Below are 17,638 nucleotides of genomic sequence, written 5' to 3'. Positions count from 1 at the left end.
TCCGGGCCTGGGTATGCGGCCACCTCCTGCATCTTTCTCTCCCTGGGTGTTTCACAGGCACCTCAGACTTAACATTTCAAAACTAAACTTGTGAGTTTTCTCCCCCGACTCTTCTACAGGCCCGTGGCTCCTCCTGTGTTCTCGGCACACGTGCCTCTCGTCCCCACGCCAGAAACTTGGGAGTTAGACTCTTTACCTCCCCCTCAGCCTGAGTCCTTCCCCTCTTCTCCATTCCCCATGGCCCATGCCCTGTCCAGGCCCCGCCCTTTTCACACAGAGAACTACCTGCTTGTTCCCTGGCTCTGCCTTCCACCCTCCCTGTGGCAGGCAGAGGCATCTTTGTAAAGTACAAGTCATGATGCTCCCCTGCTCAGATCCCTGCCAGGGGTCTTTGTTTCCTTCCAGATAAAACTTAAATTCAGCTTGCCTTAGACCCTGTCTGATCTGGCTTCCATTAACTTGTTGTACCTTATCTATCCCTGTCACACTCCGGGAAATTGTCTTTTTCAAATTATCAGCATGAAGTTGTTCATAAGATTCTTTTATTTTTATAATACCTGCTGTCTCTGTAGTAATGTGCCACTTTTTTGTCCCTAATACTGTGTCCTTCCTCTTTTTTTGTTTATTCTTGCTGTAGATTTGGTTGGTTTCAGTCATTTCAAAGGACTGGCTGTTAAGTTTTGTTGATAATCTTTTGTAACCTTTTCTGTTTTATTTCTGCTGTCTTTATTTCTTTCATGTTACTTTCTGTGAATGTTTTTCCCCAAGGTTAAATGCTTAGCTTATTAGTTTTCAGTTTTCTTTTCCAGTGTAAGCATTTAAGGATCTGATTTTCCATTTAAGTACCGTTGTAGCTGCATCTTACACATTTTGATTTGTAGTTATTTCATTACCTTTCTGTTCTATTATTTTATTATTTAAGAGCATGCATTTAAACTTCCAAGCCTGTAGGGAGTTTGAGATTATCTTTTGTGACCAATTCCTGACAGACATGGATGTGCTCTATTAGGATACTGATTTTTTTTTTTTTTTTAAGTCAATTTCTGGTTCATATTATACTGTGTCACTGAACCTTCTTCCACTCACTGGGCAGGGTACCAGCTCTGCTGCCTCTTAGCCTTCCTATACTTGGAATATATTACCCCCCAACCCCTCGCTTGCAAGACTTCATTCTGTGTTAATCTGATTCTGGCCCTTCTCTCAGTTCTCAGCCTATGTGCCACTGCCCCGGGGAGCCAAAGCCATCCCTGGCACCCTTTACTGTGTCCCGTGGCACCCTTTACTTCTTCTCTCCTACGCCACACTGCATCAGTACTCGTTTTCTCTGTGACTTGCGCAAGAATCTGTGCTCCATGAGAGCAGGCCCAGGTCTGTCCTAGTCACTGCCATTTCGCTAGCATTGGCCTGGGTGTGGAACGAATGTTTGTTGAGTCAATAAGTAAGGGAAGACTCCTTTTCCTGGGCATCTCGCAGGTCCTTATCAGTATGGTGTACCTGCCCGAGGCCATGCCCGCCTCCTTCCAAGCCATCTACACCCCAGTGGAGTCAGCAGGCACTGAAGCCCAGATCAAGCACCTGGCTCGGCTCATGGCCACACAGATGACGGCCGCAGGACTGGGGCCAGGTGAGTGTCACATGGAGCTGACCAGGGCTAGGGGTTGGCACTATGGCCACTGGGTCCTCCTTAGTGGAAGAGCACCTCTTTGTAATGCTGCAAATGGAAAATCATGCGATCTTAGGTGTAAATAGTTACAGGTCCCATAGATACAGTGACTACTCTATAGTTTCAGGCCCTGGGCTTTGAAATCCAGCAGACCTGAGTTTGAGGTCTGAGTTAAACTAGACTACCTCAGCCACTTAATAGCTGTGTGTCTTTGGTCAAGTTACTTAACCTCTCTGAGCGCCAGGTGGTTTCCCATTCTAACAGTACTATTGAGGTATGAATTATGTACAGTGAAACACACAGCTCTTAAGTATACACCTTAGTGAATTTTCACAAAGTGAACACACCGGTGTAGCCGCCACCCAGATGGAGAAGGACTGTTACCAGCACTCTGGAAAATTCTTTCTTGCTCCTTTCCAGTCGGCACTCAAAGTATCCCCTGTCCAGAGACAACCACTGTTCTGACTTCTGTCTCCACAGATTAGTTTTTTCTAGTTTTGAACTTCTTATAAATGGAATCATAGAGTCTGGCTTATTTTGCTCAGCATAAGGTTTTGTTTTGTTTATAAATGTATTTATTTATTTATTTATGGCTGTGTTGGGTCTTCGTTGCTGTGCGGTGGCTTCTCTTGTTACAGAGCACGGGCTCTAGGCTCACGGGCTTCAGTAGTTGTGGCACGCAGGCTTCAGTAGTTGTGGCTCGCGGGCTCTAGAGCGCAGGCTCAGTAGTTGTGGCGCACTGGCTTAGCTGCTCCGCGGCATGTAGGATCTTCCCAGAAGAGGGATCGAACCCGTGTCCCCTGCATTGGCAGGCGGATTCTTTTTTTTTTTGCAGGCAGATTCTTAACCACTGCGCCACCAGCGAAGTCCCATCAGCATAAGTTTTTGAGGTTCATCCATGTTGCTGTGTGAACCAAGAGTTTACTTTTTATTGCTCAGTAGTCTTCCATTATGTGACTAGGCCACCGTTTGTTTATCCACACTCCTCTGTTGATGGACCTGTGGAGTGTTTACAGTTTTTGTCCATTGTGAATAAAGCTGCTGCGAACATTTGTGTACAGGTGTTTTGATGCACATGTGCCCTCATTTATCTTGAGTTGATACCAAGGAGTGGAATTGTTGAGTCGTGAGTTTGGGTATGTTCAGTGCTATTCGAAACTGCCCATCAGCTTTCCAAAGTGGCAATACCATTTACTACTCCCACCGGCAGTGAGTGGGCATTTCTAGTTTGAGTCTCCGTTGTATTGCAAAATGGGGATGAAAAAGGTACCTGCTCCAGAAAGGCATTTTGCAGATTTAAATGAGTTTTGTGTGTACAAGGCTTAGAGTAGAGCCTGTCTCACAGGAGGTCCTTGGGTGGGAGCGGGTGGGTCTGACGTGCCAAGAGCCCGTTTGCTGCCTCCCCCTCAGGCGTGGAGCAGACCAAACAGTGCAAGGAGGAGCCCAAGGAGGAGAAGGTGGTGAAGCCAGAGAGTGTCCTGATCAAGCGGCGCCTGTCAGCTCAGGGTCAGGCCATCTCGGTAGTGGGCTCCCTGAGCTCCATGTCCACTCTGGAGGAGGAAGCGCCCCAGGCCAAGAGGAGGCCAGAGCCCATCATCCCCGTCACGCAGCCCCGGTGAGTCCCCTTGCAGGTGCTGGTGCAGGACTAGAGGCCTGGTTCTTGGTGTGTGTGTGACAGACAAAGACAGATAAACAGAGATCGGTCTGGACGAGGGTCTGTCTGATTCTGGCGTCAATGCCCTAACCACTAAGGCTTAGCTGTTGTTTTCTTTTAGAAAAAACACCCCTTACTTATATCTAAAATTGGGATGGAATGATAGTATCTCTCTCTAAGGATGAGGGAGAATTAAATGAGTTCACAATGATGGTTAGATGATTAAATCAGATAACGCTTGGGGTGGGCAGTGATCATGATGTAAAAGCACTGAGCGTGATTCCTAGCGCGTAGGAGGGTGCTACTGGTTGTTGCCATCGTCGTCCTCATCATTACCTGCCTTAGAGACCACAGAATGCTGCCAGTCCCTGCCCTGTCCCCAAGCAAGGCTTGCTCACAAGGCCCTGCCTGATCTGCTGCCCCTCCAAGCTCTCCATTCCCCTTCCTGCCTCCTCCAGTCACACCAACCTCTTGGTGTTTCTTGAACAGCCAAGCAGGTTCCCACTTGAAGGCCTTTGTACCTCCTGTTCCCTCTGCCTGGAAAGCTCATCCTCCAGATATTTGTGGATCTTATTCACTCGTTTCATTCAGATCTCCAGTCACACGTTGCTTGCTCCTTACAGAGGCCTTCCCTGAGATACTGTTTACAAAACCAAAAGAGCGTCCTCTTCCTTCCCATTACCCTGCGCCCTGCCGTGCTTCAGAGTCACAGGGGAGTTGGAGAGACAGTGTGGGGGGTGTCTCTGTATGTATGGCCTGGGGTGGGCCTGGGCTCCAGAAAGGATGTTCCGAGTCACCGTGTCCCTGTCCCTACTCTCCCATGTAGGCTGGCAGGCGCCGGCGGGCGCAAGAAAATCTTCCGTCTGAGTGATGTGCTGAAGCCCCTGACCGACGCCCAGGTTGAGGCCATGAAGCTGGGCGCTGTGAAGCGGATCCTGCGGGCTGAGAAGGCCGTGGCCTGCAGCGGGGCAGCCCAGGTGTGCCTCTGTACCCCCCAGCCCGTCCTTGCAGTCCCGCTCCCCAAGAGTCTGCCTCACATCCCAGCAGAGAGACAGGCCCCGGGGTCAACCCCCCTGGCTCCAGATTCCACCTCTGCCGTTCACTGGCCACTTCTCCAAACCTTACTCTGTTGTCCCATAAAACGAAGAGATGGCAGCTCCACACAGGTGACAAGGAGGAAGAAATGTGTGGACACGCATGCGCTCGCACTCAGCACAGGGCGGCTGCGAGGAAGAGCCCTGCGAGTGCGGGCTGCCATGATGCTCTTTCTTCCTTGTGGTTAACAGTATCCTTGTTCTTTAGCTTCAGAAACACTCACACACCTGCTTTAAATCCTGATTCTGCCACTTCCTGGGATTGTAACCTCAGTCAAGCGACTTTTTCCCTATTTTTTTGAAGTTTATTTTTAATTACCCAAATAGTATATGAATGTATTCTCTCTGTCAAAAAATATTTCCAGGCCACAGAGGGCCTGTAAGTCTCCTTTGGCCCCCACTGCATGCCATCCCCTCCACAGAGGCGACCGATGTACAAATGAAGGGAATCCTTCAGGATCTTTTTCTGTGTACCTAAGTATGTAGATATTACCCCTAGAAATTTAGATATTTATATTTTAGATACACTTTAGATATTTAGATATATTTTAGATATTTGTAATTTCATATATTTATAATTTAGATATTACTCTTAGAAATTTTAGCTATTACTCCTAGTTTTATTCTGTGATGATTAATTTTTTTCTCCCTTTTCATTTTTTTTCTTCCATACAAATGAGACCTACCGAGAATAAGGTTCTTCAGCTTTCCTTCCTCACTTAACACTGGGTCTGTGCTGGGGGTCCCTGAGGCTGGGCAGGAGTAGTTGCAGGGCACCATCGTGGGGTGCCTAGGATTGCCCACTCCCACGCCAACACAGACCCTTGCTCGTGTCAGGTGCGCATAAAGATCCTGGCCAGCCTGGTGACTCAGTTCGACTCGGGCCTGAAGGCCGAGGTCCTGTCCTTCATCCTGGAAGACGTGCGGGCCCGCCTGGACCTGGCCTTTGCCTGGCTCTACCAGGAGTACAACGCCTACCTAGCAGCTGGTGCCGCGGGCACCCTGGACAAGTATGAGGACTGCCTCATCCGCCTGCTCTCCGGCATTCAGGAGAAGCCAGACCAGAAGGATGGGTGAGGGGGATGGCCCTGCACCCTCCTGTCCCCAAGAGTCCCCCCACCTGTGTCCTGCCTTTTCTCTCTAGTTTCTGACCACCTCTGTCTTCATCGTCACCCGAGTCAGTCCTCCATGTGCCCATCCCAAGTCCCCCTTCTCTCCCCACGCGCAGACGATGTCACCTCACTGTAGGCTCTGGGTCACGCGCCCTGGGCTTGTTTCCCAGCTCTGCTGCTTGCTCTCTGACTGACCTGTGTCACTCACTTCTGGGCCTCCGTTTTCTCATATAATATATAATAAATAAGAGTGCCTGCTTCAGAGGCTTGTTCTGGAGGTTGACTTCTCGCCATCCCCATCTCTTGCCTGAATCAGTTCTGTGGCTTCCTCCTTGTCTTTGACCTCCAGTTTATCCATTCTCCACACAGCAGCGCAGGTGACATTTTATAATGTAAATACTGTCTTGTTATTCCCCCCTAAAAACCTTCGGTTGTCCTCGAGATAGAACGCAACTTTCTTACTATGTTTTATGAGACCTTGTGTAATCCAATCCCCACCAACTTCTTTAGCCTCCTTTCTTACCTCTCTGCTTTTCCCTGCCCCCAAACTTTAGCCGTACTGGCCTTCAGTCTTCTGTTCCTCAAACATGATGAGTTCAGGGCTTGGCACTTACTGTTCTCTCTACCTGGAATGCTGTCCCCCTACTTGCATGGCTGGCTCTTTCTCATCTGCCAGCATTGACTAAAGTATCATCTCAAAGCAGCCTTTCGTGGTCACCATGTCTAAAATAGCAATACCCTTTCCCAGCCCCCATCATTCCCTCCCATTGCTGTATTAAGCTAGGAATCCCCATTTGACAAAGGGGAGAAACTGAGTTTCAGAGAGGCAGTCTCTGCCCAAGTCACCCACCTGGCAGCGTTTGAACCGTGCTCTGTTGCCTCCAAAGCTCTATACCCAGGGGGTTGAGCGAGCTCTCTGTGAGGGGGGGCCCTGCCAGCTGTGAGCTGCGATCAGCAGGACGGAGAAGCCAGGGGGCCCCTTGTCTGCAGCCGTTCACTGTCCCTCCCTCTCTGGAAGGATCTTCACCAAGGTTGTACTGGAGGCGCCGCTGATCACTGAGAGTGCCCTGGAGGTGATTCGCAAGTACTGTGAGGATGAGGTGAGGACGGGCGGCAGATCTCCCTGCATCCCCAACACTGTGGTGCGGGCAGGAGCTCTGCTTGTTGCAGCCTGTGGCGGGGGGTCTTGTGAGGGACCAGTAGCTTTTGTCTAGGACCAGATCCGATTGAAGCAAGGGAGACACCCCAGAGGCACACCGCGGGTGCCTTGAGCTCTGGTTCCCTTCCTTTCTGCCGCAGAGTCGCACCTACCTGGGCATGTCCACTCTTCGAGACCTGATCTTCAAGCGCCCGTCCCGCCAGTTCCAGTACCTGCATGTTCTGCTAGACCTCAGCTCCCATGAGAAGGACAAGGTGAGCCCCCGTCGCCCTTTGCTGGGTTACACTCAGTCCTTCTTCTGTCCCAAGTAACCAGCCCAGTCTTTTCCACATTCCCCTGAAAGTTTCTGGGCCTAATGTCCTTCTTGCAACAATTTTTTGGTGGTGGTGGTGGTGGTGGTTTTTCCATTTGCGATGGCACGAGGCTGCTTAGAATATACACACATATATACACTCACCGCCTCCCAGGAAAGGCAGTCCCATTTTCGCTCTTATTCCACCCGTGTTGGTGCGCCCCTCTTAAGGCCTGGTGGTGTGCTGTGACCTGGGGGAGCGCTGACCAGGAGGGGAGCCGTTGTGACCCACACAGTGTGTTCAGTGGCAGGAGTGGAGCAGTGTGTGCGGTGGCAGAACCCTGGAGGCTGAGGAAGGGAGGTGGTCTAAGGAAGGCTTCTGGAGGAGGGGTCGTGTGAGCCAAGACCTGAAATATGAGTAGACGGGTGTGCCCTGGACGGAGGGAACAGCGTGTGATTGAGAGAGCCCTTGGTCCATCCCTGCTCCAGCCTCCTGCCAGCTCCTTTGTGACGTCTTGTGTCCATTCATTCAGCAGACCCTCACTGCACACCCTGGCTCAGCCCTGTGGTGCTTTTGGGGACAAAGCAGTGCCCCAGACCAGGCCCTGTCCTCATGGCTCCCAGCAGGGGATGTCTGAGTGAAACAGGATACAGCCAGTGACAGGCATGCCAGGCAGTGGGAACCTTTTTGTGCCAGGTCTCAAAGCCAGGGAGAACGCTGTTACTTTTGAGGAACTGAGGAAAACTCCTTCTGGTTGGAGTGTAGCAAGCAAGGCAAGAACGATGAGAGATGGGGCTGGGCAGGTAGATGGTGAGGTGGTGCAGGGCCCTCAGGTGGGCCAGAAAACCTCTCTCCCAGGCCGGTGACCAGTCTTGGGCACAGGTAACTCAGCCTAGCTGGGCCTCTCTCAGACTTCGGCTTTTCACACTGGTGCTGCCAAGCTCAGAACAACTGTCTTCCCCTCCACCATCTTCCCCCACTCTCTCCTCAGGTGCGCTCCCAGGCCTTGCTATTCATCAAGCGCATGTACGAGAAGGAACAGCTACGAGAGTATGTGGAGAAGTTTGCCCTCAACTACCTACAGCTCTTGGTCCACCCCAACCCTCCATCTGTGCTCTTTGGAGCTGACAAGGACACAGGTTTGGTGCAGGTTCTTCAGAGGTGTATTGAGCACCCGCTGCGTCTCAGGCTCTGGGCTGGGTCCTGGGGACGGAGCTGGATCTAAGCTGAGCCCTGCCCAGCCTGCTAGAGAAGACAGCCAGACAGTAGTAACCAGAACGAGCAGGCCTCAGGTGGCGAAACCAGGAGTCTGTGGAAGCCCAGAGGGGGCGCCTGACCCAGCCTGAGGGGTCAGGGAGAGCATCCTGAAGGAGGGGACAGCTGGGCTGAAAGCCGAGGACAAGGAGAGCTAGACAGTGATGGGGCTCCAGGAAAGGCCAGGCAGGATCATCGCAGGCCAATTTCCTCAGCAAAGCTCTGGGTCCTCCGGAATTGCAGTCAGGGAGACCCGGGCCCCAGGGGAAGGGACCATTCAATTGGAAGGTGCAGGCTGTGGCAGGAAGCGCAGGGCCTTCGAGGAGCACAGGAGCCCTGGTGCAGCCTGGGTGCCAGGAAGGCTTCCCAGGAGAGGTACTGGCTATGTGAGACCCAGAGGAGTAGGTACAGAAAGAGGAGTTGGGCAGCCGTGTTCTAGGCATCAGAGCAGCACGTGCAAAGGCTCCAAAGTGGGGGCCCTGGGGGACTGTCAAAAGTAGGGTGTAACCAGAGCACACAACCCCAGAGGCAAGGCCACCCTGAACAGGACCTGGCAGGTAGAGCAAGGTGAGAAGCTGGGGGTTTATCCTGAGGGCATAGGACAGTCGTGGGAGCACTGAGCTGGGGAGGGGCAGGGTCAGAACTTGGAAAGATCTCTCTCACCGCCTTGTGGATTGGTGGTCAGAGGAGACCAGATGGGAATTTAGTGCAGAGACTTCTGAAAGGGGAGCAGTCCTGGTTCCACCCCATTTCCCAGATGATTGGCTTCCTGCCCAAACAATTTGCTTCCCAGGCCCAGCTCCCTTATGTGCCTGTCCCCCAAGAAGAGCCAGATGCTGGGGGTGGGAGGGGAGTGGGGCCGGCCTGATCTTCACCCCCTGCCCTATTAGAGGTGGCAGCGCCCTGGACTGAGGAGACAGTAAAGCAGTGTTTGTACCTCTACCTGGCCCTCCTGCCTCAGAACCACAAGCTGATCCACGAGCTGGCAGCCGTGTATACTGAGGCCATCGCTGACATCAAGAGGACGGTGCTGAGGGTCATCGAACAGCCGGTGAGGCCCCTGAGCCCACCAGGCTCTGCCCACCCATGGGCGGGGCTCAATCCCCAACTCCAGCCCTTCCCCTGGTATATTCTCCTCGTGTGTGCTAAGCACTAAGGGTTATCACCCCAGGCTGAGCAGCTGTGTCACTTGCGGGTGGTCCACACTTCCATCTGCTCCTGAGAAGACAGCAGGGTAGCACCGTAGTTAAGAGCCTAGAGTTGGATGGACCTAGGTTCACATTCCGCGTCTCACTTTCTCACCGCGTAAACTTGCACGCTTCGGTAAAAATGGGGAAGGTAATTCAGTCCCCCAAGCTTGTTGGAGGGATTCCGTGACCTCATGCATGTAAACATCTGTGTCACTGTTATCATTTATGAGCTGTCCCTCCCCTGCCTTGCTGACAGGAATCTTTAGTTGTCATTGCCTAAGTCCCTCCTGCTCCTCTTTGGAACCACAGGGTCACTCACAAGAGAAGCATCTCAGTTACAGACTGGCCCCTAAAATTCAGAATGTCTGCCCTTCCGATTTGTAGCTGGCTTTGAAACTACTTTTTCATATCTCTGTCCCTGACATTTTATTACTGAGAATTTCCAACATAAACAAAAGGAGAAAGTGTGGTACATTAATTCCCACATACCCGCCTCCCAGATTCAATAGTGTCTTTACCTGTAATGTGGGGGTAATAGGCTCGGTGTAAGGAAGAAGCAGATTCTTCTCCCCATTCTCAGGGTGAGCCCACCAGACTCTGAGCTCTTCGAGGGCAAAGACTGGCAGTTCCACTTGTGATTGTAAAGATTTATGGGGCAGAGGAAGGCATGAACCCTTGAAGCCTGGCCCTCCGCTGCCTGTGTTTGGCGTTTGTGGTGGGTTGAGGGGAAGCCTGCAGAAGCAGCAGCAGGTCGAGCCCTGATCTGAGCACGCAGCCAAGCCAGGGCCCTGGCAGTCACAGAGGTGGGTGGGCAGGGGCGCCTACAGAAGCCAGAAAAGTCTTCACCAAGGAACTGAAGGACAGGTTGGGCATTAAAGCTCAGGTTAAGTCAGAGATGGCAGGGAGAAGGCATGGTCTGCCTAGAAGGGCAGCATGGGTGAAGGCTCAGGAGCTGCAGGAAGCCTGTGTCTGTGTGAGATTGGGTGGAAGAGACGGAGATGCTTCTGCCCAACCCTCCCCCCCACTTCGCCCCACTTCGGTGAACCCTGTCACCAATTCTTTTTCCCCCTGTTTTACTGAGATATAATTGGCATATAACATTATCTTAGTTTAAGGTATACAACATAGTGATTTGATATATGTATATATGGTGAAATGATTATTACAGTAAGTTTCATTAACATCCATCACCTCACAGAATTAACGATTTTTTTCTAATGAGAACTTTTAAGATCTACTCTCTCCGTCACCACTTCTTACTCCCGAGTCCCAGCATCCACCCTGCCCCCGACACCTGGGCCTCCCCGAGCTCTCACCCTGGGCCCCTCATCGTCCTCACATCGCCTAGCCCCTTCCCCGGGCCTTCCCTGTCATCCCTCTCTCTACATCTAGATCCGAGGAATGGGCATGAACTCGCCCGAGCTGCTCCTGCTGGTGGAAAACTGTCCCAAGGGGGCAGAGACACTGGTCACACGTTGTCTGCACAGCCTCACGGACAAAGGTGCCCCCTGGGACCCCACCTTTCATCCTTTTCTTCCATTGCCCAGGTCTTCCCCACTTCCCCTTCCCCGGACCTGGGGATCAGAGCTGCTGGGTCCCCAGATGCTTGGCCCTCTTGTGAGTCTCTCCCCATCCTTGGGCCTCAGTTTCCCCATGTGGAAGAGTGTATTGCTAAATGCACTTGAGAAACCAAGGGGCCAAGGATTTCTGCTCTGAAATGGAGTTGCCCTTCCCTGCCCTTCCCACACACCCACCACCGTTTCTCCTCCTCCACGGAGCTCACCTTCACCCCCCCGCCCCCGACACCTGTGCCTCCTGCTGCTTCTGCCTGCAGTCCCGCCCTCCCCAGAGCTGGTGAAGCGGGTCCGGGATCTCTACCACAAGCGACTGCCCGACGTCCGCTTCCTCATCCCTGTGCTCAATGGGCTGGAAAAGGTATGGAGCTGGATGCCTCGACGCCCCCCACTGACGAGGACGTGGCAGGGCAGGGCCGGGGAGGAGGTCGGCACCCAGGTGCCCATGTCAGATGCCTGTAAACACATTCTGGGGCTTGTTTGGGTCAGTCTCAACTTTGCAAGCCGCTCCCCTCTCTGAGCCTCAGTTTCTTCCTCTGTCAAGTGAGTATCACAGTGATCCACCACCACCCCACCCTCCTCGCCCGCCCCCCCATACACACAAGATTGTCCTGAGGCCTAAATGTAGCCACAGAAGCAGCACTCCTCCTAGCGTAAGAAGCACCTCCCCTTGAGGATGTGCGTCCCCTGCCCATGCTCAGTCTTGTTCCTAACAGGCTGTGGGACCTTGGGTGAGCCTCCATCTCCTCCACTTGCAGGAGGAATCACTGAGCTGGCCCAGGGGCCTCAGATGGGGGTTGATGAGGCTGGGGCTGAGTCAGGCCCAGTGAGCTGGGAAAGCTCAGCCTGGAGGGACCAGAGGAAGTGAGAGGAGAAAAGCACTGAAGGGGCTTGGTGAGGCCAGAGCTTGCCCCCCACCTCCCCAGGGTGAGCAGTGGGGAGGCTTGTCTGGAGGGGGTGGGCGGGCGTATCTGACCTGCCTCCCCTGCCTTGCCCTTGTAGAAGGAAGTGATCCAGGCCCTGCCAAAGCTCATCAAACTCAACCCCATAGTGGTGAAAGAGGTCTTCAACCGCCTGCTGGGCACCCAGCACGGTAGGTGATGTGCTCTCCCCCCCCACCAGGGGCCAGCTCAGCCCTGGCCCTCATATCCCTCACCCGTGGCTCCCTGTGCCCCAGCTCCCCCAGGAGCCCCCACCTCAGGTGGCAGGAGGAAGGCGTCCGGAGGTGAGATGCGGAATGCTGGGGGAGGGATGCCGTCTTTAGAGAGGAAGGGGTGGGGGCTCATCGTGCTCTCTGGGGCTACCATCCAGACTTGGCGACATCTCAACGTCTGTCCCAGAGCTCCCAGGTCACCCTCCTGTGACACATGGATGATGGTTTCATTCACAATGGGGACAAAATTGTGGAATTGAGGTCTGACTCTCTATAAGCGTCTTCCCTTCTAGGACCCAACTGCTCTTCCTCAAACATGGGCTCCACTCCTGCCCTTCCTTAGCTCTTGCCTGAACCCCTCCAGCTGTGGGTGAGGGGTCTTTGTTTGACCTGGTCAAAAAGAAAGAAAACTTCCAACCTAGAAAGACTACCAAGTGGCATAGGGTAGACTCCTCACCCCTCACCCAGTGGCTGGAGCTAAGGAGGGTGGAGGCTGTCTGTTCCACATGTAATCCGGTGATTTAAAACATACACACAAGAGTGACTGGGACCCTCAAAACCCCACCAGAAGACTGCCGTCTCCCCCAGCCTCCTCCGCCGTGGCATTCACTTCAAGCACTGTTTGCAAGTCTGTTGCCTGCCCCAGCCTGTCCTGTCTAGCAAATTCCCCCAGTATCTGTGCTGTGCTGGGCACCTGGCATGAGCTCGTCCTAGCTCTGCCCTCATGGGTGCCCAGCCTGGGGCAAGTGTGGGGGAGAGCAGCCGAATCACACTAGATGTTGCCCTAACGAGGGTAGGAGCCCAGTGCTGGGGAGGAGGAGAGCACAGTGAAGGCCTCTGATGATGCCCTCCGGTTGTGAAGGATGGCTTTCCAGCTGCTGTCTCATTCAGGCCCCTCCTTTTGCGTTCTCAGTCTCTTTCTTCCGCTACTCTAGCCCTTTGTACCCCTAATCCCGGAGGGCGCCTGTCTTCATTCGCCGCTCCCACCAATTTGGGGGACTTGGACCTGTCTCTTAGGCCTCCATACTGTCTCCTCCACCTCCCCGCTACTCCCACCTGCTGCAGGTGAAGGGAACTCAGCCTTGTCCCCCCTGAACCCTGGAGAGCTTCTCATCGCATTACACAACATCGACTCCTCGAAGTGTGACATGAAGTCCATCATCAAAGGTGAGGCGTTCCCCCCAAACCCCCTTGAGTGGTCTGGCCACTTCGGACCTGGGGAGGAACCCAGTCGCCCACGTGCCCCTGCTGGAATCTGCCAAGTCGGAGATCGTGCCGCCTGCAGCCCCATCTCAGAGCTCCAGACACCCACCCTCGTTCCTTTCCCTCCCTCCCCGCTTCTGTCCTTCCTTTCTCCCTCCCCCCCCACCTAAGGAACTGATGCACGCACTGTGCACTGACACAGAGTAGTCCTCAGGAGGGGTGGGGAGCCCCTCCCTCCCAGCACCAGCCTGAGGAACTAAGTAAGCAGAGCCCTTGGCCAAGCTGGGCAGATGCACAGCCGGCAGAGCAGACAGAGTGCACCAGGGCAGTCGTTGGACCAGGAGTCTAGTCTGGGCTCCAGTTGAGACCGGAGAGTGTGCCTCCAGGGCAGGGGAGTTGGTGGCAACCTGGAGGGCTCACCACAATTAGCAGTTTCATAATAGCTGCTGTCACTGTTTACCTGGCACTTACTCTGAGCCAGGCTTTCCTCAGCACCTTACAGGCCTGCCTGCCAATCCGCGCCACTCTTTACCTGGTAAGTATGCTGACTTCCGTTTTGTAGACGAAGTGGAAGTTCCAGAGAGGTTAAGTAACTTGCTCAGGGCCACATACAAGCTAAGTGGTATAGTGCAAAAAAACAGAATCTGAAGTTGGGTGGATCTGAGTTGGAAACCCGGTCCTGCTGGTTCCTCCTGCAGATGGCATCCTGGGTCCCAGGGCTGCCTCCTGTGGGACAATCTCTCTCCCTCAGCTCTCCCCAGCGCTCCCCTCCACTTCCTCCCTGAAAGAGGTTTCTGGTCCAGAAGCCATGCTTTCCCCCAGAGGTGGAAGCCCTTACCGTCCCCTGCTCTTCTCGGAAGACAACTGTCCTTCACTTCCTCCTCTCTCCTTTAAAAGCGGGGAGGGGGTTTTCCCTCCTTGCCACTTAGTTTCATGTCTAGCCTGAAGTAGCTTCTTCAGTGACTTATTTCCTAGTCTTCGTCAGCAAATTCTCTCAGAAACTTTTAGGTCAAGAGAGGAGCTTTTGAAAATTTTAAACACACGCTACAACTGAGAAGGAACTAAGGCCTCTAGTGGAAGCAGTAAAGTGAAGTGTCTCAAAGCTGCGACTCCAGGAGTGGTCTTTTTACACGCCCTGGCCCCTTAGATGATCTCTGGAAAGTTACGAGCCCATTCCCAAGGACGGTACCCTCACATGATTTTGTGTACAATTTGAGGGGTTCAGATTATGCTAGTATGGCATGATTCTGGAACTGCAGAGCTGACCCTGGCTGGATCTGGTGGTTTGGGGGAGGGGGCCTGGTCAAGAGATGCGGTCAGGTGGTAACCGTGTAGGCCCCGCCCACCCCTGCCACCTCGCTAAAGCCCATTCATGGACCCAGATTTAGTCCCTGATCTTATACATGGGAACCAAGGCCCAGGGAGAAAAAGGGCTTTAGCACAGGTCACACACGAAGCCAGCGACCAGGCCCTGGAGATGTCAGCAAGGCCTGGCCTTTAGAACCCCACGTGTTTCTTCCTACAAACCCAGGCCCACACGGAGCCTCTATATTGCTGAGCTCTTGGCAACCCTTCAACTGGTCACCCTACCGGCTGTTCATCCCCAGCATGCAATCCAGTCAGTTCCCAGAGCACGCTTCTCTGCTCAGGCACCAGTGCTTTTCTCAGTTGCACTAGTAACCCTACTTGACTGTAAGCTCCAGATCCAAAGTCCAGATACAAGGTCTGGTCCTGTTTTGGGCCCCAGTGGAATCCCCAGTGCCTAACAGTATAAGCAGTCATTCCTGGCATTCACTCTCCCCTTAAACCACCCATTTTCTCTGGTGAGTTTTTCTACAACTGGACCTGTCCAGTGGACTGGTCCAGCGATTGAGAAAACTCACTGAGCACTTCTGCTCAGTCCTTTGCTGGGCAGTGCTGAGGATACAACAGGGATGGGGACAGTCCTGGCCTTGCCCTGCCGGGGCTCACAGGCCATCCCCAGAGTAACAGTCTAGAATGAGCAGGAGTGGGACAGGGGGCCCAGAGGGGCTACTGACTCTCCCATGTATGGGACGTTAGGGAGTGCTTCCTGGAGGAGGGGACACCTGAGCTGAGGCCACAGAAGGATGAATAGGGGTGAGATAACAGGAGAGAAGATGATCCCAGAGAAAGGAAGAACGTTCGCAGAGGCCAAGAGAGATGCTAGCGTGGCCTGGTTCTGGAACTGCAGAGCGCACCCTGGCTGGATCTGGCGGTTTGGGGGAGGGGGCTTCGTCAAGAGATGAGGTTAGGCTATAACCGTGTAGGCCCCGCCCACACAGGGTCTCTCATAGGCCACAATTCAAGTTTGGACTTGCTCACTTGAGGGCCTGTGGGAGGTACAGGGTCAGGTTTAGCTTTTGAAAGACCCCTCAGGCTGCTGTATGGAGGGTGGATTAGAAGGTGGGTGGGAGGCCCAGGAGGAGGCTGGGGTGGAGCTGAGGGGGAGGAGAGGGAAGAGGGTTGATTTTGGAGGCTTTTAGGCAGAGCAGGCAGAAGCCAGCAACTACCTAGAAGGGAGGAGGAGGAGGAACAGCCTCGGTTTCTGACAGGTCAGGTCCTCTTGCACTTTGTTCACCTTTTACTCTCCCTTCTGCTCCTTCAGCCTAGATATCCTCACTACCCCGCCTCCAACCTCCTCCCTGCCTGTCTACCTGTAATGCCTCCATCCTCCCCTTTTTCCTTATAGGAGCCCCCCACCCCCCATTCTTCATAGGCATCCACCCCTGTTCTCCATTAGCCTCTCAAGGATTGGGTGTCTCTTCTAGCTCAATAAAAACTTCCTGGTTGACAGACTCACATGGCAAGTGGTGTTTGGGGAAGAAGGGGTTCAGAGGCAGTTCCTGGAGTCTCCCCATTAACACAATGGATCTGAGCACCACTGATTTTTGTGGTACCACAACCCACTCCTGAGGAAACAGACCCCAGGGCCTGCCCTGGTCTGCCTGCCTTTGTGGGTGCTTGTGTTGTACCAGCCCTCCTTGGGCCCTTCCTGGCACTGGGTGCTGAGCTGGGGAGCTCATCGTATGCCCAGACTTCCTCCTCTCACCCCTCTCTCATTACTCTGTGGACCGTGCCCTCCACGTAATCCTGAACCTGGTAACACCGAGCACCAGCGTAAGCCCTTACGCACTGGGTTGAGAGTGGGCAATCTCTTGACCAGCCTGCTGGTGGAGACCATCTCTTTTGTCTCCTATGGGATTACTGATGGAAGTTAAAGCTGTTTCCCTCTCCATTAGGGGTGGAGGTGCCATGCTACACCAGTCAAGCCAGAATAGGTCCCCAGGGGTTGGCAATACACCTTTCTCACCTCACCCTTTCTGGGGGTTGTCCCCAAAGAGAGAGGGCCAAAGTCTTCCCACTCTGCCCAGTGGGGCTTCTAGGAGATGGACGTGTCTTTTCCCTTAGACCCAGCTCCCAGGCTTTCCAAGGACCAGGCCACAGTGTCCCCTTAGAAGGAGACCTTCTGCTGGGTGGGGCAAGTCTTCTGTCTTGCCTGGAGCTTCAGGAAGTCAGGGCTGGGTCTCCCCTCACACGGGCAGATAATGGGGCTGAGGTTCTCTAAGGGGTGGGGCTCCCACTTCCCAGGGGGCAGCTGGGCAAAGGGGACAGGCCCACTCTCCGCCTCCTCGCAGCCACCAACCTGTGCTTTGCGGAGCGGAACGTGTACACATCGGAGGTGCTGGCCGTGGTGATGCAGCAGCTGATGGACCAGAGTCCCCTGCCCATGCTGCTCATGAGGACCGTCATCCAGTCCCTGACCATGTACCCCCGCCTGGGGGGCTTCGTCATGAACATCCTTTCCCGCCTCATCATGAAGCAGGTAACCCACCCCTGACTACCCCAGTCTCCCAAGCAGGGGACTGCAGCAGGACACACTACAGACGGACTTGAGGCAAAACCCCAGGCTTTTCCAGCCTGCTTGGCCCCTACCCCAAGGGAGCCATGATGCAGAGAATAAGCTCTACCAAGACAGCCAGCTCCTTTGCCCTGCCCTCTGCTGAGACGATACAACCCTTTAGGGGTCACTGAGTCAGACAGGTATAGGGTGGCAACGTGATGAGTGAGGGCTGTTGGGTGGTAGGAGCAAGCAGAAGGCCTCAGGGGGTGCACGTCCCAGGAGAGGTATGGCCGCCCCTTGCCCCCCACCATTGTGCACCCAGCCAGGATGCATACTAGACCTGAAAGATGGTCCCGTTTTTCAGGAGAAGCTAGAAATTGTTTTTAGAAATACCATGATGAAACAAAAAACAAACCCCATGCACAAG

At 53.7% G+C, this 17,638-nt stretch overlaps 1 protein-coding gene across 3 annotated transcripts in view; it reads left to right on the top strand.

The window, feature by feature from the left end:
- SYMPK (symplekin scaffold protein) overlaps positions 1 to 17,638 on the top strand; it is a 36,152-nt gene that overhangs the window by 16,735 nt on the left and 1,779 nt on the right. For 2 of the 3 annotated variants that reach the window (XM_068527422.1, XM_068527424.1), the window contains exons 11-23: positions 1,474 to 1,624; positions 3,074 to 3,278; positions 4,144 to 4,294; positions 5,249 to 5,484; positions 6,542 to 6,623; positions 6,823 to 6,936; positions 7,967 to 8,114; positions 9,120 to 9,280; positions 10,812 to 10,920; positions 11,254 to 11,354; positions 11,996 to 12,086; positions 13,212 to 13,313; positions 17,006 to 17,193. In XM_068527422.1, the coding sequence (XP_068383523.1) occupies positions 1,474 to 1,624; positions 3,074 to 3,278; positions 4,144 to 4,294; positions 5,249 to 5,484; positions 6,542 to 6,623; positions 6,823 to 6,936; positions 7,967 to 8,114; positions 9,120 to 9,280; positions 10,812 to 10,920; positions 11,254 to 11,354; positions 11,996 to 12,086; positions 13,212 to 13,313; positions 17,006 to 17,193 (1,839 nt within the window). The remainder of the gene's footprint in view (positions 1 to 1,473; positions 1,625 to 3,073; positions 3,279 to 4,143; positions 4,295 to 5,248; positions 5,485 to 6,541; positions 6,624 to 6,822; positions 6,937 to 7,966; positions 8,115 to 9,119; positions 9,281 to 10,811; positions 10,921 to 11,253; positions 11,355 to 11,995; positions 12,087 to 13,211; positions 13,314 to 17,005; positions 17,194 to 17,638) is intronic. The other variant, XM_068527423.1, reaches the window with a different exon arrangement.

The sequence above is a fragment of the Eschrichtius robustus genome, chromosome 19, assembly GCF_028021215.1.
Source record: "Eschrichtius robustus isolate mEscRob2 chromosome 19, mEscRob2.pri, whole genome shotgun sequence".
NCBI lineage: Eukaryota > Metazoa > Chordata > Mammalia > Artiodactyla > Eschrichtiidae > Eschrichtius > Eschrichtius robustus.
Note: the sequence above shows the minus strand (reverse complement) of the source record. Positions and strands in the feature narration are given on the sequence as shown.